This window comes from Cololabis saira, chromosome 7 (assembly GCF_033807715.1).
Source record: "Cololabis saira isolate AMF1-May2022 chromosome 7, fColSai1.1, whole genome shotgun sequence".
NCBI classification, from domain to species: domain Eukaryota; kingdom Metazoa; phylum Chordata; class Actinopteri; order Beloniformes; family Belonidae; genus Cololabis; species Cololabis saira.
In genome coordinates this window covers 42,008,772-42,027,910 of record NC_084593.1, presented here as the reverse complement: position 1 = coordinate 42,027,910, position 19,139 = coordinate 42,008,772, and the positions used below count along the sequence as shown (strand labels likewise).

Below are 19,139 nucleotides of genomic sequence, written 5' to 3'. Positions count from 1 at the left end.
GGCCCCGGAGCCACGCCGGGCGCCCGGGAGCAGCGCTGCTAGAGCAGCGCGCATCACCGCGGCTTTAACGGTTCCGACCGGCCGGGACCGCAGGAACCGGCCTGGACTGGTAGCAGGGACTCCCGGGGACCGACCAGCAGAATTTCAGCCGGATCTACGCGGCGGATGCTGCGCGACGGGCGCTGCAACCCCACGGCCACCGCACAGATCCGCTCTGCGGCGCATCCGCAGCGCATCCGCTGCGCATCCGCTGCGCATCGCCCGTTATCGGGGATCAAACCGACAGATTTGCCTGAAAATCTCGGAGGGTGAAGCTGGTCCGACCTGGGACGGACCCCCGAGGACCCAGCTCCCAAACCATCCGGGAACCTGGATGATTTAACCCGGATCCGCTCCGCCGCGGCGCCGCATTCCGAGTGGCTGAAGTAAGCACCGCTCCAGCAGCGGAGAGAGCTGGTTGTGGGCGTGGTTTCAGCAGCGGAGGCTGAACCTCTGGAAATCTGCTCCCGTTGTGACGTCACGACGGGAGCAGATTCTAATCGGCTCAAAAAAAGGTCACGTGACACTGGGGGACTCTGTAAGGCGGGGGTCAGAGACCCTGCAGAAATTCATGGTATTTTGTCTCCCCTGTGCTGGCAGGGTGAGGGGAGACCACTTTATATATGTTAAAACAAGAAAAAAACCTGTTTTTCATAATAGGTCCCCTTTAAAGACACTTCCTGAGTATTTCTTTTTTTTTTTCCTCCAGGGTGAGAGGTCAGAGAACAACGTGACCTACGCCTCTATTGATCACTCTGGAAAGACTTTTGCTAAGAAAAATGTAAGTAAATATAGAACAGGTGATTACACGGGCTGATAAGCAGGATTTCTGATGAATCGTGATGTTTCTGGTTTGTTCATTTCAGGTCAAGGAGGAAGATGTGGTGACTTATTCTGCTGTGAGGATCAACACCAACCAACAGTGACCCCAGCAGTCTCTGCAGCCGCGTCTCCAAACCCAAATAGAGGATAAAATACCTGGAGGACGTCCGGTTGTCCAGCTGCTGACAGGAAGTGGACAGTTGGACTCATGTTCAGTCACATTAGATGTAGTTGTTCAGCAGGAGCACTTGTTGATCACTTTTCTTCTTTCTCTGCTCTACCCTTCATTTGGACTCTGATGGTAGAATCTGGTCTTTTATATCTGGAACTGTTGATTGCATTTTAGGTTGAGTTTTTTAATAAGTCTTATCAGTGTCTCATCAACAGTTGTGTCTGTTTTACAAGCTTCATTTATTCCGTATCAATAAACTGGACTAAACAAGTGTCTCACTCTAATATTTATTTGGACTTCCTTTAGTTGTCATGTGACCGTGTCCTTGTTTCAGTCAGATCATCATGTATCTAAACATTCATTTCCATCCAGAGCTGCATTTCTATTTCCACCAAATGTTGTGTTGATGATGGGGGAGTGGGACTGATGTGTAAAGTCTTCTTCAGCCGTCCTGAAGATCGTCACTGGGTGAAGGTCTGGATTTAGATTTGATTAAAGCAGCAGCGCGAGTGCTGACAGGAACCAGTAAGAGACCATCTCTCTTGTGTTGGCCTCCCTTCATGGGTTCTCCAGAACATCTACAATCAAAGTCAAAACTTTATTGTTATTTGCGTATAAAGTCCTAAACCAGGAGTGTCCAAACCTGGTCCTTGAGAGCTACTGTCCTGCATGTGGACACCGAGGACGGGGCTGGTGTTGGTCACAAAGGGAGCGCTGGTTCAGTTATTAGAAAGTTATTAATAATTGTCTTACGGTAGTTATAATTAAAGAAGACGATGACTTATCAAAATGAATCAATTAAAATGGGCACCAACTGACTTATCAGGAAATAATAACTAAACAGCAAAATCAGTCTCAAAGTAGCTGTTATTCCCTACGTGCCAGCCTGTTGCCCGGGGGGGGCGTTACAGAATAACAGTGAAGGAAGGAGTCTGAGCACAGACCAACCAGCAGCTGTGACAAATATGGATAAAATAAACACAAACAACTTCTCTCATTCAAATTAATCAGAATTTATTTACAAAACTAAACTACACATGAACAACAACTAACTAAACACAAACTTCTTTCAAACTTCTTTGGTGCATTTTAACTCCATCCATCCATTATCTATACCTGCTTTATCCTTTGCAGGGTCATGGGGGTCTGCTGGAGTCTATCCCAGCTATTTTCAGGCGAGAGGCAGAGCCACATATACAGACCAACAACCAGACACACTCACACCTACGGGCAATTTAGAATCACCAATTAACCTAGTATGCATGTTTTTGGCGTGTGGGAGGAAACCCATGCAAGCACGGGGAGAACATGCAAACTCCACACAGAAAGACTCTGCTGGGCCCAGGAGTCGAACTGGGGACCTTCTTGCTGTGAGGCAACAGTGCTTACCACTAAGCCACCGTGCTGCCTAACTGAACTTTAAAAATAAATGATATCAGTACTGATTAGGGCTGAACGATTAATTGCATTCGCGATAATATTGCGATGTGATAAAACAAGACTTTCTAAGCACAAAGGCTGTGATGTGATCTGGTCACGTGATCTGGTCACGTAATGTGCGAGTGAGCAGAGCGGTGCAGCATAACCTAAATCTACCATGGCCTTAGCGTTAGGGCTCGGCTGGTGCTGGGCGGTATGACCAAAAATTTATATCACGGTATTTTTCAAAACTATATCGGTTTCACAGTATATCACGGTATTTTTTTTTTCATGCACAACTGGGTCATATTTTTTAATGATTTGGAAAGGAATTGCTTCAGTAAATTGGCTTAGAATGGCCTATTTTACTGTCATGAGGAGGAAATATTTTAGAAAAACATTAATGTCCACACTAGTATAAATACAGGTTTGCATGGCCTCACAAAATGATGCCGTTTACAATGAGGTGGTGGCACTTATGATTCTAATGAAATGAGAGAATCAGTCAGACAACACTTAAAGACTAAGTGTTGTCTGACTTGACTTTTCTCCCGCACTTCTAGTGTTACCTGTAGACGTGGTGGACGCAGATCTCAGCTTCATGCATTCTTGATATTCTATCACGTTTGCAGCTGAGGTGGTGGAGCAAGTTGCTAGTGTTGCCTCCCGCGGCTACAACTTTATCTTTACAACAGTTGCAGATGATTGTTGTTTGAGGACGTCGTCCACACAGCCGACACGGCTCCTCTTTTCGGAACAAGTTCCCCTGTGTCATGTTCTGGAACAGTTGTGGGACTTTCGTTTTCAGCCATCTTCACCCACATGTGTCCGCTGTAAACAATACAACTGCTAAATAGTGATGCACCGAAATGAAAATTTGTGACCGAAACCAAAAATAATAATAAACACTTGGCCGAATACAGAACATGGTTCTTCGCAGTTTTTCATTTATTTTGCCAATTTTTTCATTGCATAAATCAAATAAATTTGATTTAGGCTTTTCAAAGAAAAAAAATCTTTTACAAAATTACAAGGTAGAAAATATTTATTGAACATAAAAAACTGAAAATTTTTTAATTTCCCAGCATTATGTTGTTTTGGTTCCACCTCCTGGTGAATGTTAGATAAAATTCTTATGTGGTTACTTTTTGGTTGGCCAACGATTTATGTTTGTGGTGCGCAACAGTTACGGGAGCGGCCAGTCTGTTACTGTAGGTAAAATTCTTATGTGGTTACTTTTTGGTTGGCCAACGATTTATGTTTTGGTGCGCAACCGGGTACGGGAGCGGCCAGTCTATTTCCTTACATTACAACGCCGTTATTAATTGTTCGGTTTTTTCCCACTTATTCCACCGAACACCGAAAGTGTTTTTTTGCCATTTTCGGCCGAACAATTTCGGTTACCGAAGAATCGGTGCATCACTACTGCTAAACAGTCCCCTCACAAACAGTGTCCAGCGGCGCTACGTTCCGCCGCGCGGCGTTCCCAACGTTGTGTACGCTACTGTACATACTCACCGGTATTACGGTATATGAAAAATTCATAAGAAAAATAAACACCGGTATTCGGTATGAACCGGTATACCGCCCAGCACTAGGCTCGGCCACGCAGCGCTTTATAAATTTATTAAATATATGAGCGCAGAGTCGGCGCGGCGAGGAGCACGAGCCGGCGGACAGTGAAGCCTGAATTATGGTTCTGCGTTAAATCGACACGTTAAATCGACGCATAGCCTACGCCGTAGTGCACGCGTCGCCGCGTACCCTACGCCGTAGGTTCAGCGTTGTTGTAACGCGGAACCATAAACCAGCCTTGAGTCGTGCTGTGAGCCTGAACCTGCAGCTCGTCAGCTCATCAGGAGGAGAGGTTAGAGAGCGGGGCTGCCAGTTGTTCATTGCTGGTTCGTTTTGTTAACGCTGAGCTTTGTTGGTTTGTTTGTTAGTTTTTTTCTCCCTGTGATTTTTGAGTTATTTGTGAAGAAGTTCTGAGTTCCTTGTGAGGAAGGTTTTTTTGTTCCCTGTGGGAGTTTTTTTATTAAACTACGCCTTGTTTTGGCTAAAGTTTAACCCGGTTTGGTGTCGTGCGATTGGGTTCAGAGAGAACGACCCATAACACTCGTGTGTACAGACGTGTTAAAGAGGTAAAGCCACAGATTTGTTTTCTTTATTGTTGTAATCTGTCCTTTAAATAAATCTGACATTGTTTATTATAAAACAGACTGATTTATTGCTTGTGTAGTTGAAAAATACATGAGAACAGGACCTTGAAAAAAAATAATCGCATATTAAATCGCAATCGCAATATTGAGGAAAAAAAAAATCGCAATTAGATTTTCAAAAATCGTTCAGCCCTAGTACTGATCACAGATGTATGCTTTTTATCCAGTGTGAATACTTTGATGTCGCCTTAGATGACTTGATGTGGCGAAACCTGCTCCACACTGCTCACATCTGTGAGGCTTGTCTCCAGTGTGAATACGTTTGTGTCGCTCTAGCTGACCTTGTTGGACAAAAGCCGCTCCACACTGCTCACACCTGTAAGGCTTGTTTCCAGTGTGAATACGTTGGTGAATCTTTAGAGAACTTTGGTGGGCAAAAGCCGCTCCACACTGCTCACATCTGTAAGGCTTGTCTCCAGTGTGAATACGTTGGTGTATCGTTAGATAACCTAATGTGGCAAAAGCCGCTCCACACTGCTCACATCTGTGAGGCTTGTCTCCAGTGTGAATATGTTGGTGACTCTTTAGAGAACTTTGTCGGGCAAAAGCCGCTCCACATTGCTCACATCTGTGAGGCTTGTCTCCAGTGTGAATATGTTGGTGTTGCTTTAGAGAACTTTGTCGGGCAAAAGCTGCTCCACACTGCTCACATTTGTAAGGCTTGTCTCCAGTGTGAATATGTTGGTGTTGCTTTAGAGAACTTTGGTGGGCAAAAGCCGCTCCACACTGATCACAGCTGTAAGGTTTGTCTCCAGTGTGAATACGTTGGTGACTCTTTAGAGAACTTTGGTGGGCAAAAGCCACTCCACACTGATCACATCTGTGAGGCTTGTCTCCAGTGTGAATACGTTGGTGTTGCTTTAGGTAACTTTTGAGGGCAAAAGCCGCTCCACACTGCTCACATCTGTAAGGTTTGTCTCCAGTGTGAATACGTTGGTGATCCGTTAGGTTACTTTGTCGGGCAAAAGCCGCTCCACACTGATCACAGCTGTAAGGCTTGTCTCCAGTGTGAATACGTCGGTGACTCTTTAGAGAACTTTGCTGGGCAAAAGCCGCTCCACACTGATCACAGCTGTAAGGCTTGTCTCCAGTGTGAATAAGTTGGTGACTGTTAAGGTGACTTTGTCGGGCAAAAGCCGTTCCACACTGATCACAGCTGTAAGGCTTTTCTCCCGAGTGAATAAGCTGGTGTCGCTTTAGGGTACCTTTCTCGGCAAAAGCCGCTCCACACTGATCACAGCTGTACGGTTTATCACCAGTGTGAGTTCTCTTATGGATCTTCAGGTTTGCTGAAGTGGTGAAGACTTGCTTGCAATCATCACAGCAGTGTCTTTTGGGTCTTCCTTTAGGATTCTGTAACAGAGAGAATGACTTACATTACCAAGGATGCATTATCAAAAGCCTTTTCAGTCTCAATCAAGTGCTGCCTCTCAGGTTGTTTTCCGTGAGACAATTAAGTTTATGTTCTGATGAATAATGTTAAACATATTTTGTTACAACTAGTTCTAAACAGTACGACACCTTCAGATGAGACTTCTTATACATCTACGTAATAAGTGTAAAATTTGAGAGCTGCTGAAACACACACTCAAAACCCATTCATGAACTATATATATTAAACATAATATTGAACATGAACTATTGTGTTTATTAGGGCCCGAGCACTGAAGGTTCTGTGGCAGGGTGGAGGTGCAGCCACTCTGGTTGATTGGGTCACAGGTGTGTCCAATCAACCTCTCCACCCTGCCTGCCTTCATAAGGCATGGCTCTGCTGGGAGAAGGGGCTGCTGCTGTTGGAGAGGCTGAAGCTGAAGCACGTGTGTCCTGTGTGTTGGATGAAATAAAAGGTTCCTGCACTGAAACTCCGTGTCCTCTCTATCCTGTCGGTCGGGCCCCGTGGCACTCGCCGTGCTACACTGGCGCCCAAGGTGGGGCTCGACAGGATGGAGAAGGGAGGCACGGAGCGGGCCCTGGAGGCGCCTTTTTGCCACCCTAAACGTGTCCAAAAAGCCACCAAATTTTGCACGCAAGCCAGGCCTGGCGAAAAATTTTATATTTAATGGTTTGCATTAATGGGCGTGGCAAAATGGCTCAACAGCGCCCCCTTGAAAACTGTGCCTCAAGCCCCACAATACGGTTTGACGTACATGCACAAAAATCGGTACACACCTGTATCATGGCCCAACTTAAAGAAAAGTCTCTTGGCGTCATGCCCGAAACCGAACAGGATGTCGGCCATTTTGAATTAGTCGTGTCATTTTGGCAAAATTTATGCCATTCCTTCGGCAGTTAATACGGCCCGAACCGTAACGTGCACCCAGGTGTGTTATACATCAAAATGTGCGTCTCCATCTTGTGACGACGCGCATTACTTTTTCAGTCAAAAGTGTTACTAGACGCCAAAAAGCGCACCCTCTTCATCTGATTGGTCCATATTTGATAGTTCTCCAAAAGTCACCAAATTTTGCATGCAAGCCAGGCCTGGCGATAAATTTGATATTTCATGGTTTGCATTAATGGGCGTTGCCTAACGGCTCAACAGCGCACCCTAGAATACTTTTCTCTGCCATAACTTTTGAAAGGTTTGACATAATGAGTAGTGGGTGGTGTCATCGGACTCTGTATTGAGTCCTTGACCATAATTGGTGAAAATTAGCCCCCCCTTTCTTCTGATTGGTTGTCCCTTTTTTCTGCTAACTTTTGAATGGTTTGACATAGAGGGTCGTGGGTGGTGTCAGGGGACTCTGTAATGAGTCCTTGAGCTTCTTTGGCCTTAATTAGCCCCGCCACTTCTTCTGACTGGTTGTCCCGATTTTCTGCTATAACTTTTGAATGGTTTGGCATAGAGAGTGGTGGGTGGTGTCATCAGATTCTGTATGGAGTCCTTGACCTTCATTGGCCTGAATTAGCCCTGCCCCTTCTTCTGATTGGTTGTCCCTTTTTTCTGCTATAACTTTTGAATGGTTTGATATAGGAAGTCATGGGTGGTGTCATTTCTAATATGCTTATGGGGGCGGTGGCCGTGAGTGCGAGGGCCCGTTCATCGCTGCTTGCAGCTTTAATTATTATTATTATTCTCGCGAGAAATAAATTGCCTTTTTGGAGGCCTTAATATGCTCGAAATCTCACCAAATTTTGCACACGCTTCCAGAGTTGCGAAAAATTACGTATTTTATGGGCGACAGGCATGGGTCGACAAGAATGGCCTCTATAGCGCCACCTATTTTATATTTTTTGAAGAGCCCCACAATATGGTTTGACTTACAGCAATGACCTTTATGTGTCTATTGTATCAGACAAAGCTCTACGAAAAAGTGTGTTGGACCCATGCTCTAAGTTACACAGGAAGTCCAGCATTTTGAACAGAAAATTGCATTTTTCATGAATTCTGGTCATTTCCAGGCCTCGTACTTTAACGAACTCCTCCTAGAGATTTTATCGGATTGGCTCACAACTTGGTTTGTACAATCTAGACACAATGGCCGACGCTAAATTGCGAAGCTTTTACGTTTTCACCAGAGGGCGTGACCGTAGTGATCCGGACGAAGCTTGAGGTCATTTTTAAGGCTCGCCATGAAACATCAATTGGATGTAACTCAGCAATACATGATTGGATGTGGTCGAAAACGTATGTGCACGATTGTAGACTGAGCCTGAAGACATCTATGGTGGAATATTCAGGATCGGTTGTAGCGCGACCTGTTGGCACCAGGAATTGTCATGTCTTCTAGTATGCATCTGTGCTCCAAGAGAGATGAGCGGATGGATCTCAAAGCTGGTCACATAATAGGTAAGACATTGACGATGACTGACAGAGAAAACTAACTTTTTATCAAAGCGCGTCGCCGTTAGAGGTAGTCATTTTTCGGTGTCTCGCCATGAACATCAAAGTTGTTTTAACTTTCAAATACTTTGTTCAATTTGACCCAAAATCTATACATATAATCAGGCTTCCATTCTGAACAAGTGGATATGACAATCTTGGATGAACTCCATAGCGCCAGCTTTTGGTCAGGTATACATTTTTAATCAAATTATGTGCTGTAATTGCAGTTTCGTTCATCCATTCACAATGAAATTAACACATTATTTACATGTACATGTAATAATTATGTACATAAGGGTCCTTATTGACTGCGTATCGTGGCCATAACGAAATTGCCATTTTACGTCACTCTGAATTTCTGGTAAAATAATCATTAAAAATCACAGTTTTTTGTCTTAGGACAATTAAATGTCAGATTCAGATATCTTTCGACAGGACTCAAAAAACATATGCTGGTACATATCGGTTTTGGAGAACTTTGTCACTCACTTTAAAAAAAATATGAAATAATAACTAAATAAATGATAGCTTTGTCATGCCATGTCCAATTAACTTCAAACTTCGTAAAGATATTGTTGACTGTGATATAAAAATATGTCGATTTGAGCAATGTATGTGCAACGGGCAATTTATAATTAATTTTTATGTTAAATCCAATGGACAGCTGGCTCTGAATCTCTCTGTGTCTGTGTCACGCGCAGCGGGAGCACAGGGGGAGGGAGGGGGAGGCTGAGGGGAGGGGGAGGCTGAGGGGGGGGGGGGGGGGGGGGAGGCCGAGGGGGGAGCGGGGGGAACGTTACTGCGCGCGCAGCATGGTGGCGTCACTCGACGTGCACTCGCGGTGGAGAAAGATTCACCTAATGTAAGTATTTTGTGTTATGTGCATAATTGTAGACTTAGTCTGAAGACATCTATGGTGGAATATTCAAGTGGAATAGTTGTCACCAATGTTTTTCGGCCGGTCGGCGCATGTCTGTAAGCCCACAATGCACACTTGCCTTTTTTTTTCCTCTCTACCGAACAGAGAGCCCAGTTAAATAAAACCACACTGATTTTGAGACAAACCCGTCTTTTTAAATTCAATTTTTATACAGAAAATAATTACAGTACATTTATTACACCATATTACACAGCAGCTTTGTAATCATTTTATTATATTTTTTAGGGATGCCCCGATACCGGTATCGGGGCCGATACTGCCCTCATATACTCGTACTCGCAAAAAGTCTCCGATACCACGCACCGATACTTCATTGTTGTTGTAGTTACTGGTTAGTGCCGCTAGGGGGAGATGTTGAGCCGCCCCGCGGGTCCCCGGGTCAATCTGCAGCCTGGCTGAGCAGCAGCAGCAGAGCTGCTGCTCTGTGGTTGTAGCCAGCTGTTCCATGTTTCAGTAGATTCTATCTTCCTTAATTATACAAACTGGACGGTTGAGTATTACCCTTACTCACAGGGAACTTTATCAAACCAGTGTTTCCCCTACCATTATATAGGCCTGGCGGGGCCGCCAGGCCAACGGGACCCCCCGCCAGGCCTAAAAAAAAAAAAATCAATAATCATTTACGTTAAGGAGCCTCTGCAGCGCTGTTCTGCAACGGGAGTCAACCTGCTACGTTGCCTAGTAACGTGCTGAGAGCGCGGGCATATTATCATATATTATGGGATGTATAGAGTTTGTAGCTAGTCAAAAAAAAAAAGAAAAAATTTCGACAGACAACATGATATGAAGAAATCTTTCTGCAGGTCCGTGTGTTTGTGTTTGCATGAGACGCTGCAGGGAAGCATGAAGGAAAACACAGCCTGACGACGCACCATGCGTCCGCCGGGTCCTAGTGCCAGCCATGTATGAGCGTCAAGGCTGATTTATGGTTCTGCGGTACACCAACGGCGTAGGGTACGCGGCGACACGCACCGTACGTGCGCGTCGCCGTGTACCCTACGGCGTAGGCTCTGCGTTGGTGTAACGCGGAACCATAAATCAGCCTTTACCGTCGCTGACACCGGTCCGACTGGTGACCCAGTAAAAAACAACGCATCTAAACACAGAACATCTGGCTGGGATCCCTAATGGCTTAATAACCATAAATACAGCCCTTGGTTGTACCACAGTCCCCATGGTACACTTCCAATTTGTTGTTTAGCTTACATTTTTGTTCTGATTGAGCTTCTTTTTTTGGTAAGCAATAATGATGAAAATAACACAGACAATAGATTGTCTTTCCACTAGAACCACTAAAGGTTCATTTTTTCCCCAGTCAAATGCATGTAACTCTATTATAACAAAACGGGTAAAACAAATCTACAATGTTTAAATTATTTATAACTGATATAATCTCAATTGTGAATAGGGATGTTTGTCTTGTCTCACATGCCGTCAGCACAAGCAGCCGTTAAAAGAGGACCATCCCACAGGGTTTTCATAGAGATCCCTCTGAAATATATAGAAAAGATGTGCTCAATGCTCATATGGGTCAGACCTTTCAGTCCCATGACACTTTGGTTAAAGGTTAGATTAAATCTAATTATTTCATTTAAGTGATATCATTCAGCAATATAGGCATACAATGATGTTTAATGTAAAACTTTTTTATATTGCTACATGTCCAATATGCCGTCCCACGCGCCTCGTCTGTTTAGGATGTTTTCAGTGGGTACCACCGGGCCTGAAAAAAATTCTAGGGGAAACACTGCAAACACTCCACATAACTCACAGTACAACATAAACAATCCCATTGTTACATTCCGGTTAGCCGCGTTAGCCGATTAGCCGCGCCGACAGCCGGCAGTCTGTCTTGCTTCTGTCGTCGTCCCTTATTTTGAAATATGTCCACCCTGCTGACATCCCGCTTACATTAATTGTCACTATCTTGCCTGAAACGGCACTGCCAGTCACACCCACGGGTATCACTCTATATAACCGGACTGTAACAATGTCATTGTTTATGTTCTTCTTCTTCTTCTCTGTTTTATTAGCGGATCGCAACCAACTTTAAGGTGCATACCACCACCTACTGTACAAGAGTGTGTAAAATAATTTCATTTAGCCTGTTTTTTAAAAATTCTATTTGATTGTTTATGTTGTTTCACACGGACGGCTTCAGGTGAAGCACCGCACATGCACAGTTGATGTACCTGCGATGAGACAGCGTGGAGGAATAAAACCTGTCTTCCAATTCATTGCATTTTTAGCCTAGTTATTTTTGTGTTTCAAATATATTTATTGGGAAACCACAAATTTAACAGAGGAATTAACAATCAACAGTTATGTTTCCTTTTTTTTTTTTTTAAACAGAAGGTGAGAAAAGTAATCCCTGACAGAAAGGGACAGATGACAAAAAATGAATAGCAAATAAATAAGCAAAGCCCTGCATCAACAAAGCAGATGAAACAAAAATTGACAGGACAAAAAAAACAAAAAAAACAACAAAACAAAACAAAGAAGGCAACAGTGCGTACCCTAAATCAGAAAGTAAATTACAGGGTTATGTTTAAAACAAGATCTATTGACTGGGACAGGAGATAACACAACAGCTCTAATAGAATGCGGTAGACAGTCTTCTCGTTCCATCTCTAGCCCGTCATAGGGTATCGGGTTGTCGTCTAACCAATATACCATAGAGCGTATTCCAGTGGCCCAGTAATATAAAATAAAATTAGGCAGTGCTAGACCCCCATTAGTTTTGTGTTTACAAAGATGATCCTTCTTTATTCTATGAGACTTGTAATTCCATACAAAGGGGAGAATGATTGAGTCCAATTTAATGAAAAAAGATTTGGCAAGGTAAATAGGTAGGTTTTGAAAAAGATAAAGTAGCTGAGGGAGAAAAATCATCCTAATAGCATTCACTCTGCCCAGCAGAGAAATGGGGAGTGTTTTCCAAAATTGTATATTGTTTTCTAATTTATTTAACAGGGTGGGAAAATTGGCCTTGTAAAGATCATTATACTTCTTGGTAACTACTATCCCCAAATAAGTTAGACTGTCTGATGCTATTCTGAGAGGAAACTGTTTGAGCCAATCTTGATCTGTTACATGTATTGGTAGTAGCTCGCTTTTGCCCCAGTTAATTTTGTACCCTGAGAAACTACCAAACGGTTGAAATGTTTTCAAAATCGAGGGAATTGTAATCCTAGGCTGCGTGACAAATAACAAAATGTCGTCCGCGTACAGCGATATTTTATTCTTAGTGTATTCTGTATTGTAACCATGTATATCTGGATGCAAACGGACAGTCTCGGCCAGCGGTTCTATGGCTAGGGCCATAGTAGTAGAGTAGAGGGCTAAGTGGGCATCCCTGCCTCGTGCCCCTACCTAGCCGGAAAGGATCAGAAAGAGTTCTGTTAGTAAGAATTCTGGCCCGGGGGCTATTGTATAAGAGCTTAGTCCAGGACACAAATTTATCACCACAGTTGAACTTCTGCAAGACCGAAAATAAGTATACCAATTCGACCCGGTCAAACGCTTTTTCGGCATCCAGACTGAGAATAATAAAGTCCTTTTGGGGAAGCCTGGGAGAATGCATGATATTTAAAAGACGTCTGAAGTTATGGAAAGAATTTCTCTGTGGGATAAACCCAGTTTGGTCAGGGTGAATCAGCTTGCACATGAATACGTTAAGTCTTCTGGCCAATGTCTTGGCTAGAATTTTTTGATCCGAGTTTAATAACGAGATTGGCCTATAAGAACCTACTTCTTCCAAATCTTTCCCTTTTTTGGGAAGGAGGGTGATAGTGGCCTCGGTCAGCGTCTGGGGCAGTACTCCATCCCCATACGATTGGATGTACATTTTGCGCAGATAAGGAACCAGCAATCCCCCAAACCTCTTATAAATCTCATTGCTGAGTCCGCCTAGTTATTTTTGTGGTCGAAGTATCGGATCGGTACTCTGTATCGGCAAGTACACAAATTAAAATACTCGTACTCGGTGTGAAAAAAATGGTATCAGGACATCCCTAATATTTATTATTATCGCGCTTTCATCCGAGATCTGGTCAGGAGCGTGCAGCGCCGCGGCCACGCGCAGCCGAGAGAAGGGACGTCCCGATTTCAGCCGCAAAATCTGCCTGCCTTGGCCAGTTTAACAAAACCGTAGCCTTCGCGGACCAAGCGGAGCAGGATGAGATTCATTTAACCGTCGGAATTCTGAAACTGCAGATTATTTCTCCTGGTGCGTTCAGGGACAATTGGAATTTACTGAATTTGGCGAGAATTGACCATTGCTTTATTGTATTGGTTCAAAATTATTTAAAGAGGGATAAACCTCATTTATAGTTAGGAGAACCATGAACATTTTCAATATGTTTTGCAAGACATGGACCCACATTTAAAAAGAAATCATTGAATTTATTAGCAATTTGTGTACATGCTCTGTTATCCTATGTGCCATAAATGTAGACTGGGCTGGAATAGATGATTTTTTTTTCTTGTTGAGTAATTCTTTCAATATTTTCCATAGATTATTTCTTTCTTTCTAATTAGGTGGTTGTATTTATTCCTATAATTTTTGTATGTAGCACAATTTAAAAGGACTAGGACTTTGTAAATACCTTTTTATGAAGCTTGTTATTCTTTAAAGCAGATTTCCTAAATTCTATAGTAAACCATGGTTTGTTAAGGTTTTCAGAGCTTCCTTTATCTTTAGAAATAAGATAAAGCTTGGTGGGAATTTCTTAAAGTAGCTAAAATTTCACTTTTTCCATGTGACCGTACACCCATATGGAACAACCCAGACATCGTGAAAAATGATAAAAAGGTGGTTAACTTCGTTCAATGGAGAGATCAAGGAATACGGTATTTACAGCACGTAATTGTAGGAGGACAGTTTGTACCTTTCAATACACTTATGGTTCAATACGGAGTTAGCAGGAGTAAATTTTTAGAGTATCAACAACTTAAGGCCATAATAAATAAAACATACAAAATTAGACAATTAGACTTACAACTTCCCGCTAAGATAATAGATTTATTGAATCTAAGCACTTTAAAGTTGTTATCAAAACTCTACAGGTTAGTGTCTAAACTGGACGATTCAGTCTCTCCTCCGATCTCCAAGTGGGAGGCGGATCTCTCTCTGAATACCGACCAGTTTTCTTGGTCACAAATATGCTTAAATACGTTTACTATGACTAAAAACCCAAACTTACAACTTATACAGTACAAAGTTCTTCATAGAATACATTATACTGGACAAAGGATGTTCCAGATGGGCTTTGTCACCTCTAATATCTGTTCACAATGCACAGAGAACACCCCAGATAATTATATGCATGCTTTATGGTTCTGTACACCGGTACAGAGGTTCTGGAAGGAGATTTGTGAGGATTTATCCACATGGATCAACCACAGAATCCCAGTGTGCCCCACGGTATGTATATTAGGTGACCTGGGAGACACTCAAATAGAACCTAATTGGACATACCGGGTTCTCACTGCTTTATGTATCGCAAAGAAAACCATTCTAGTAAATTGGAAACAAAAATCCAGTTTATGTATCAACCATTTTAGGAATCTTTTATCAGATCATATTAGTAGTGAGATAATGTCTGCCTCCACTGAACAACATTCGGCTGAATTGCACTCTCTGTGGTCCCCGATTATTGGCTTCGTTACCTAGTGGGGGCGGGGGGGTGGTGATCTCGTAGCCCTTGGGGTTGGGGGTCGGCTTGGGGGGTCTGGGGCGCGGGCCTCTGGTGGCCCCTGGGGGGCGGTGGGTGGGGCCGCGGGGCCCTGTCCCTGGCCGGTGGGGGCCTTGGGGGCCTGTGGGGGGGGTTGCCTCATGGCGGTGGGGGGGGTGGCTGGGGAGGGCCCGGGCGGGGGGCTGTGGCTTGGGCGTCTCCGGGCCTCCCGGGGGGGGCTGGGCCGTGGACGTGGGGGTCCCACCCGGAGGGCCCGGCCCTGCCTGGGTGGGGGGTGGCTGTCTGCGCTGGGGGGGCATTGCTGCCTTGGTCCTCCGTCGCTGGGCGGGGGCCAAGTGCCCCTGCGGATGTGGGGACTCCGTGACCCTTGGGGTGTCCGCCGGGGTGGCCTCGGGGGGGGGGTGGGGCCGGGTCCGGGGATCGGGCCTCCCCTGACCGGGGGGTGCACGGGCGGGCGCGACGGTGGGGTGGCACCATTCCCAGGTATCTATGTCTTATGTTGTCAGTAGGGTTGCACGGTATACCGGTACCAGTATAGTACCGCGGTACTAGAGTTTTGAAAACGGTACTATACCAGCATTTAAAAACAAACTGTACTTTTATTTATTTTTTCTATGCAAACGAATTGGTAAATTGGAGCATGTCTCTTTAAGCACGGCGAGCTCAGCGAGTGTGACGTAGTTGCAGAAGCAGAGCCGCCTCCCCCTCCCACTCGCATGTTTAGACGGAGGAAAAGAGAGAAACGAGAAGTCGCGTGTTAGACAGACAGAGCGGGTTGAAATAAAGTTGAAATAAATAGAGATGGCAGCAGCAGAAAAGCCCGTACTTGTGGACAAAATGGGGGCCCGGAGTACGGTGTGGAAATATTTCGGGTTCAAACCGAGCGATAAGGGCGAACCACTGAACCCAGATGCACCGCAGTCCGAGCGGTGCGACAAAGTGAGTCTCGCAAAAGGAGGCAACACTTCAAACTTGTCCAAACGTTTAAAAGGACAACCACGCGGACTTGTTCCCCGACTTCAGTCAAGAACGACAGCTGATAACTTTGTTCACCAGTTCACTGCACTGTCATGTCAATGAAAGAAGTACAGAGGCTCTCCCAGCCCGTAGTAAACCTACAGCAGCCTACATACAGAGTTAAAACATGTCCATGGTTAATAAATGCAATTCTTAAAATATTTAAATACATTCCACAGACTAGAATATAACTTAAATATATTTGTATATATTTTAATATTATTTAATGTTTAATATATATTATAAACCATTAAAGGGGACCTATTATGAAAAACACGTTTTTTCTTGTTTTAACATATATAAAGTGGTCTCCCCTCACCCTGCCAGCACAGGGGAGACAAAATACCATGAATTTCTGCAAGCTCTCTGACCCCCGCCGGACAGAGTCCCCCAGTGTCACGTATTTTTTTTTTAGCCGATTTTTAGCCGATTAGAATCTGCTCCCGTCGTTGTTGTAGTTAGATTTCCATAGGTTCAGCCTCCGCTGCTGAAACCACGCCCACACCCAGCTCTCTCCGCTGCTGGAGCGGTGCTTTCATTGAGCCAGTCGGACGCGGCGCCGCGGATCCGGGTTAAATCATCCAGTTCCCGGGTGGTTTGGGAGCTGGGTCCTCGGGGGTCTGTCCCAGGCTGGACCAGCTTCACCCTCCGAGATTTTCAGGCAAATCTGTCGGTTTGATCACCGGTAACGGGCGATGCGCTGCGGATGCGCTCCGGAGCGGATCTGAGCGCCGCCGTGGGGATGCGGCGCCCGTCGCGCAGCATCCGCCGGGCAGATCCGGCTGAAATTCCGCTGGTCGGTCCCCGGGAGTCCCTGCTACCAGTCCAGGCCGGTTCCTGCGGTCCCGGGCCGGTCAGATTCCCCCGTTAAAGCCGCGGTGATGCGCGCTGCTCCAGTAGCGCTGCTCCCGGGCGCCCGGCGTGGCTCCGGGGCCAGCGTTCAGCATCCGCTGGGCAGATCCGGCTTAAATAGTGCATAAATCTTATTTATATACAACTCATATTTTATTTTTTTAACAATAAAGTTTCCATTTGTGAAAATTCAGTGTTGTGATAATTTACAGGCTCGGGCTGCTCTGGCGGAGCGAGGGTTTATTCTCCTCCCCTGCTACACGTCATTCAGGGAGCCAATCAGCACAGAGCCTCATTATCATACCACCCCCTTCCCTAAAAATGAGGCGCAGAAAAAGAGGTTAGAAGCGGTAAAACTAGTGACAGGGCCCACAGGCTGGATTTATGATTTATGTAAAAAAACAAGCTTTAGATTGTTTTTAAGACATTCAAGGCCTGTTTAAAATATACATTAAATGCCATAATAGGTCACCTTTAAGGCAATGAATTATTATTATATTGAAACACACTTTGGTAAAACATTCCATTAGCCCAAAATATCTAATCCTATCCTACAGGACTGTCTCAGAAAATTAGAATATTGTGATAAAGTTCTTTATTTTCTGTAATGCAATTAAAAAAAACTAAAATGTCATACATTCTGGATTCATTACAAATCAACTGAAATATTTCAAGCCTTTTATTCTTTTAATATTGCTGATTATAGCTTACAGTTTAAGATTAGATTCCCAGAATATATTTGAGTTTTCTTAAACTGTAAGCCATGATCAGCAATATTAAAATAATAAAAGGCTTGCAATATTTCAGTTGATTTGTAATGAATCCAGAATGTATGACATTTTAGTTTTTGTAATTGCATTACAGAAAATCACAATATTAAAATTTTCTGAGACAGTCCTGTAGATGATAGAATGAGCCTCAATTTATTTTTCTAGTTATGCCCATTTAATGTTTCATGTGGCCTATACTTTCAAAACAAAAACCTTTTGAACAATGAGAACAAGTAAAATAAAGCAATGGCATTCAAATTAAAATGACCATGTTAATTAAAATACTGTACCCCCTCCCTCCCCCAATTACAGAAGTCTAGTGCTCCTTGCAGTATCTGTGTATTCCAGCATCAAGCTGTGCATCTGAACGTGTCTTCAGCACATCTGGGAATATCTGCAGTCCAAGGCGTTCTAGACTGACCGAGGAAAATGTAGACATTCTTGTTTTCTTGGCTAGGAACCTGAAAAATGAAAAACAGTGATAGCCCGCCAGCCACCCTAGGAGGACTTTTCGCTGCTACAGTATTTTATTTAACATGGTGACTTTAATTTGAATGGCATTGCTTTATTTAACTTGTTCTCACTGTTCTAAAGGTTTGAAAATTGTAATATACCATCCCAATTATTTATTTTATTCATTGTTGTTATTGTTCCCAAAGTCTGCTTTAAGATAAAGGAAAATATTGACATTTGAGAGTGTTCCACCTTTTTACAAATAGTATCGAAAAGTATCGAAATAGATATTGGTATCGGTATCGAAACAGAAATTTGGTATCGTGACAACCCTAGTTGTCAGTATGAATGGGAGGATGTTGGACCGTTTCCCCCTCCGTCTGGGGGCTCCGGCGGCGCCGGGGGCGCCCGTGGAGGTACGGTGGGGCCCTGGCCCGGCTCGGAGGGCCGGCCCCCGTCTACTGGATGGCCGGTGGGGGGACGCGGGTGTCTTATCAGGGCCGGCTTTGCTGGTCCTGCCTCCTGGCTTCGGCCTCCGCTCCCCCTTCTTCCCCCCCTACACGATTCATACGCACATAGGCGAAGGGCGGGGGGTCCGGGTCGTGGGGGGCACTGTCCCGCGTGGCCCGGCACTCCCCGCCTCACGGTTTTAACAGCAAAATAGACACTGCACATTCAACACTTAATAAATACATTTGACAAGGACACGTAGTTCGGGAGGGGGGGGGGGTCGGTGTCAATCGATACTTGGCCCTCCCCCCTCCCCCCTCCCTGTTTTTATGGCATTAATCACATGCACTCAACACCAGGGGCGGGAGGGGGTCCCACATCACCCGCGTTCCCTCACCGGCCTGGGACAGGTGGGTCGGGTTACCCGGGCCTGGCGGGGCTCGCCGTGCAGCCTGTGGTGCCTT

The 19,139-nt window shown here is 44.6% G+C and overlaps 1 protein-coding gene across 1 annotated transcript in view; it reads right to left on the bottom strand.

Moving 5' to 3' along the window:
- Positions 1–2,073: 2,073 nt before the first annotated feature.
- The window catches only part of LOC133447291 (zinc finger protein 431-like), a 34,378-nt gene continuing 17,312 nt past the window's right edge, over positions 2,074–19,139 (bottom strand). Inside the window, exon 4 of the mRNA XM_061725926.1 lies at positions 2,074–6,024. Coding sequence (XP_061581910.1) covers positions 4,831–6,024 — 1,194 coding nt within the window. The 3' untranslated portion in view covers positions 2,074–4,830. The remainder of the gene's footprint in view (positions 6,025–19,139) is intronic.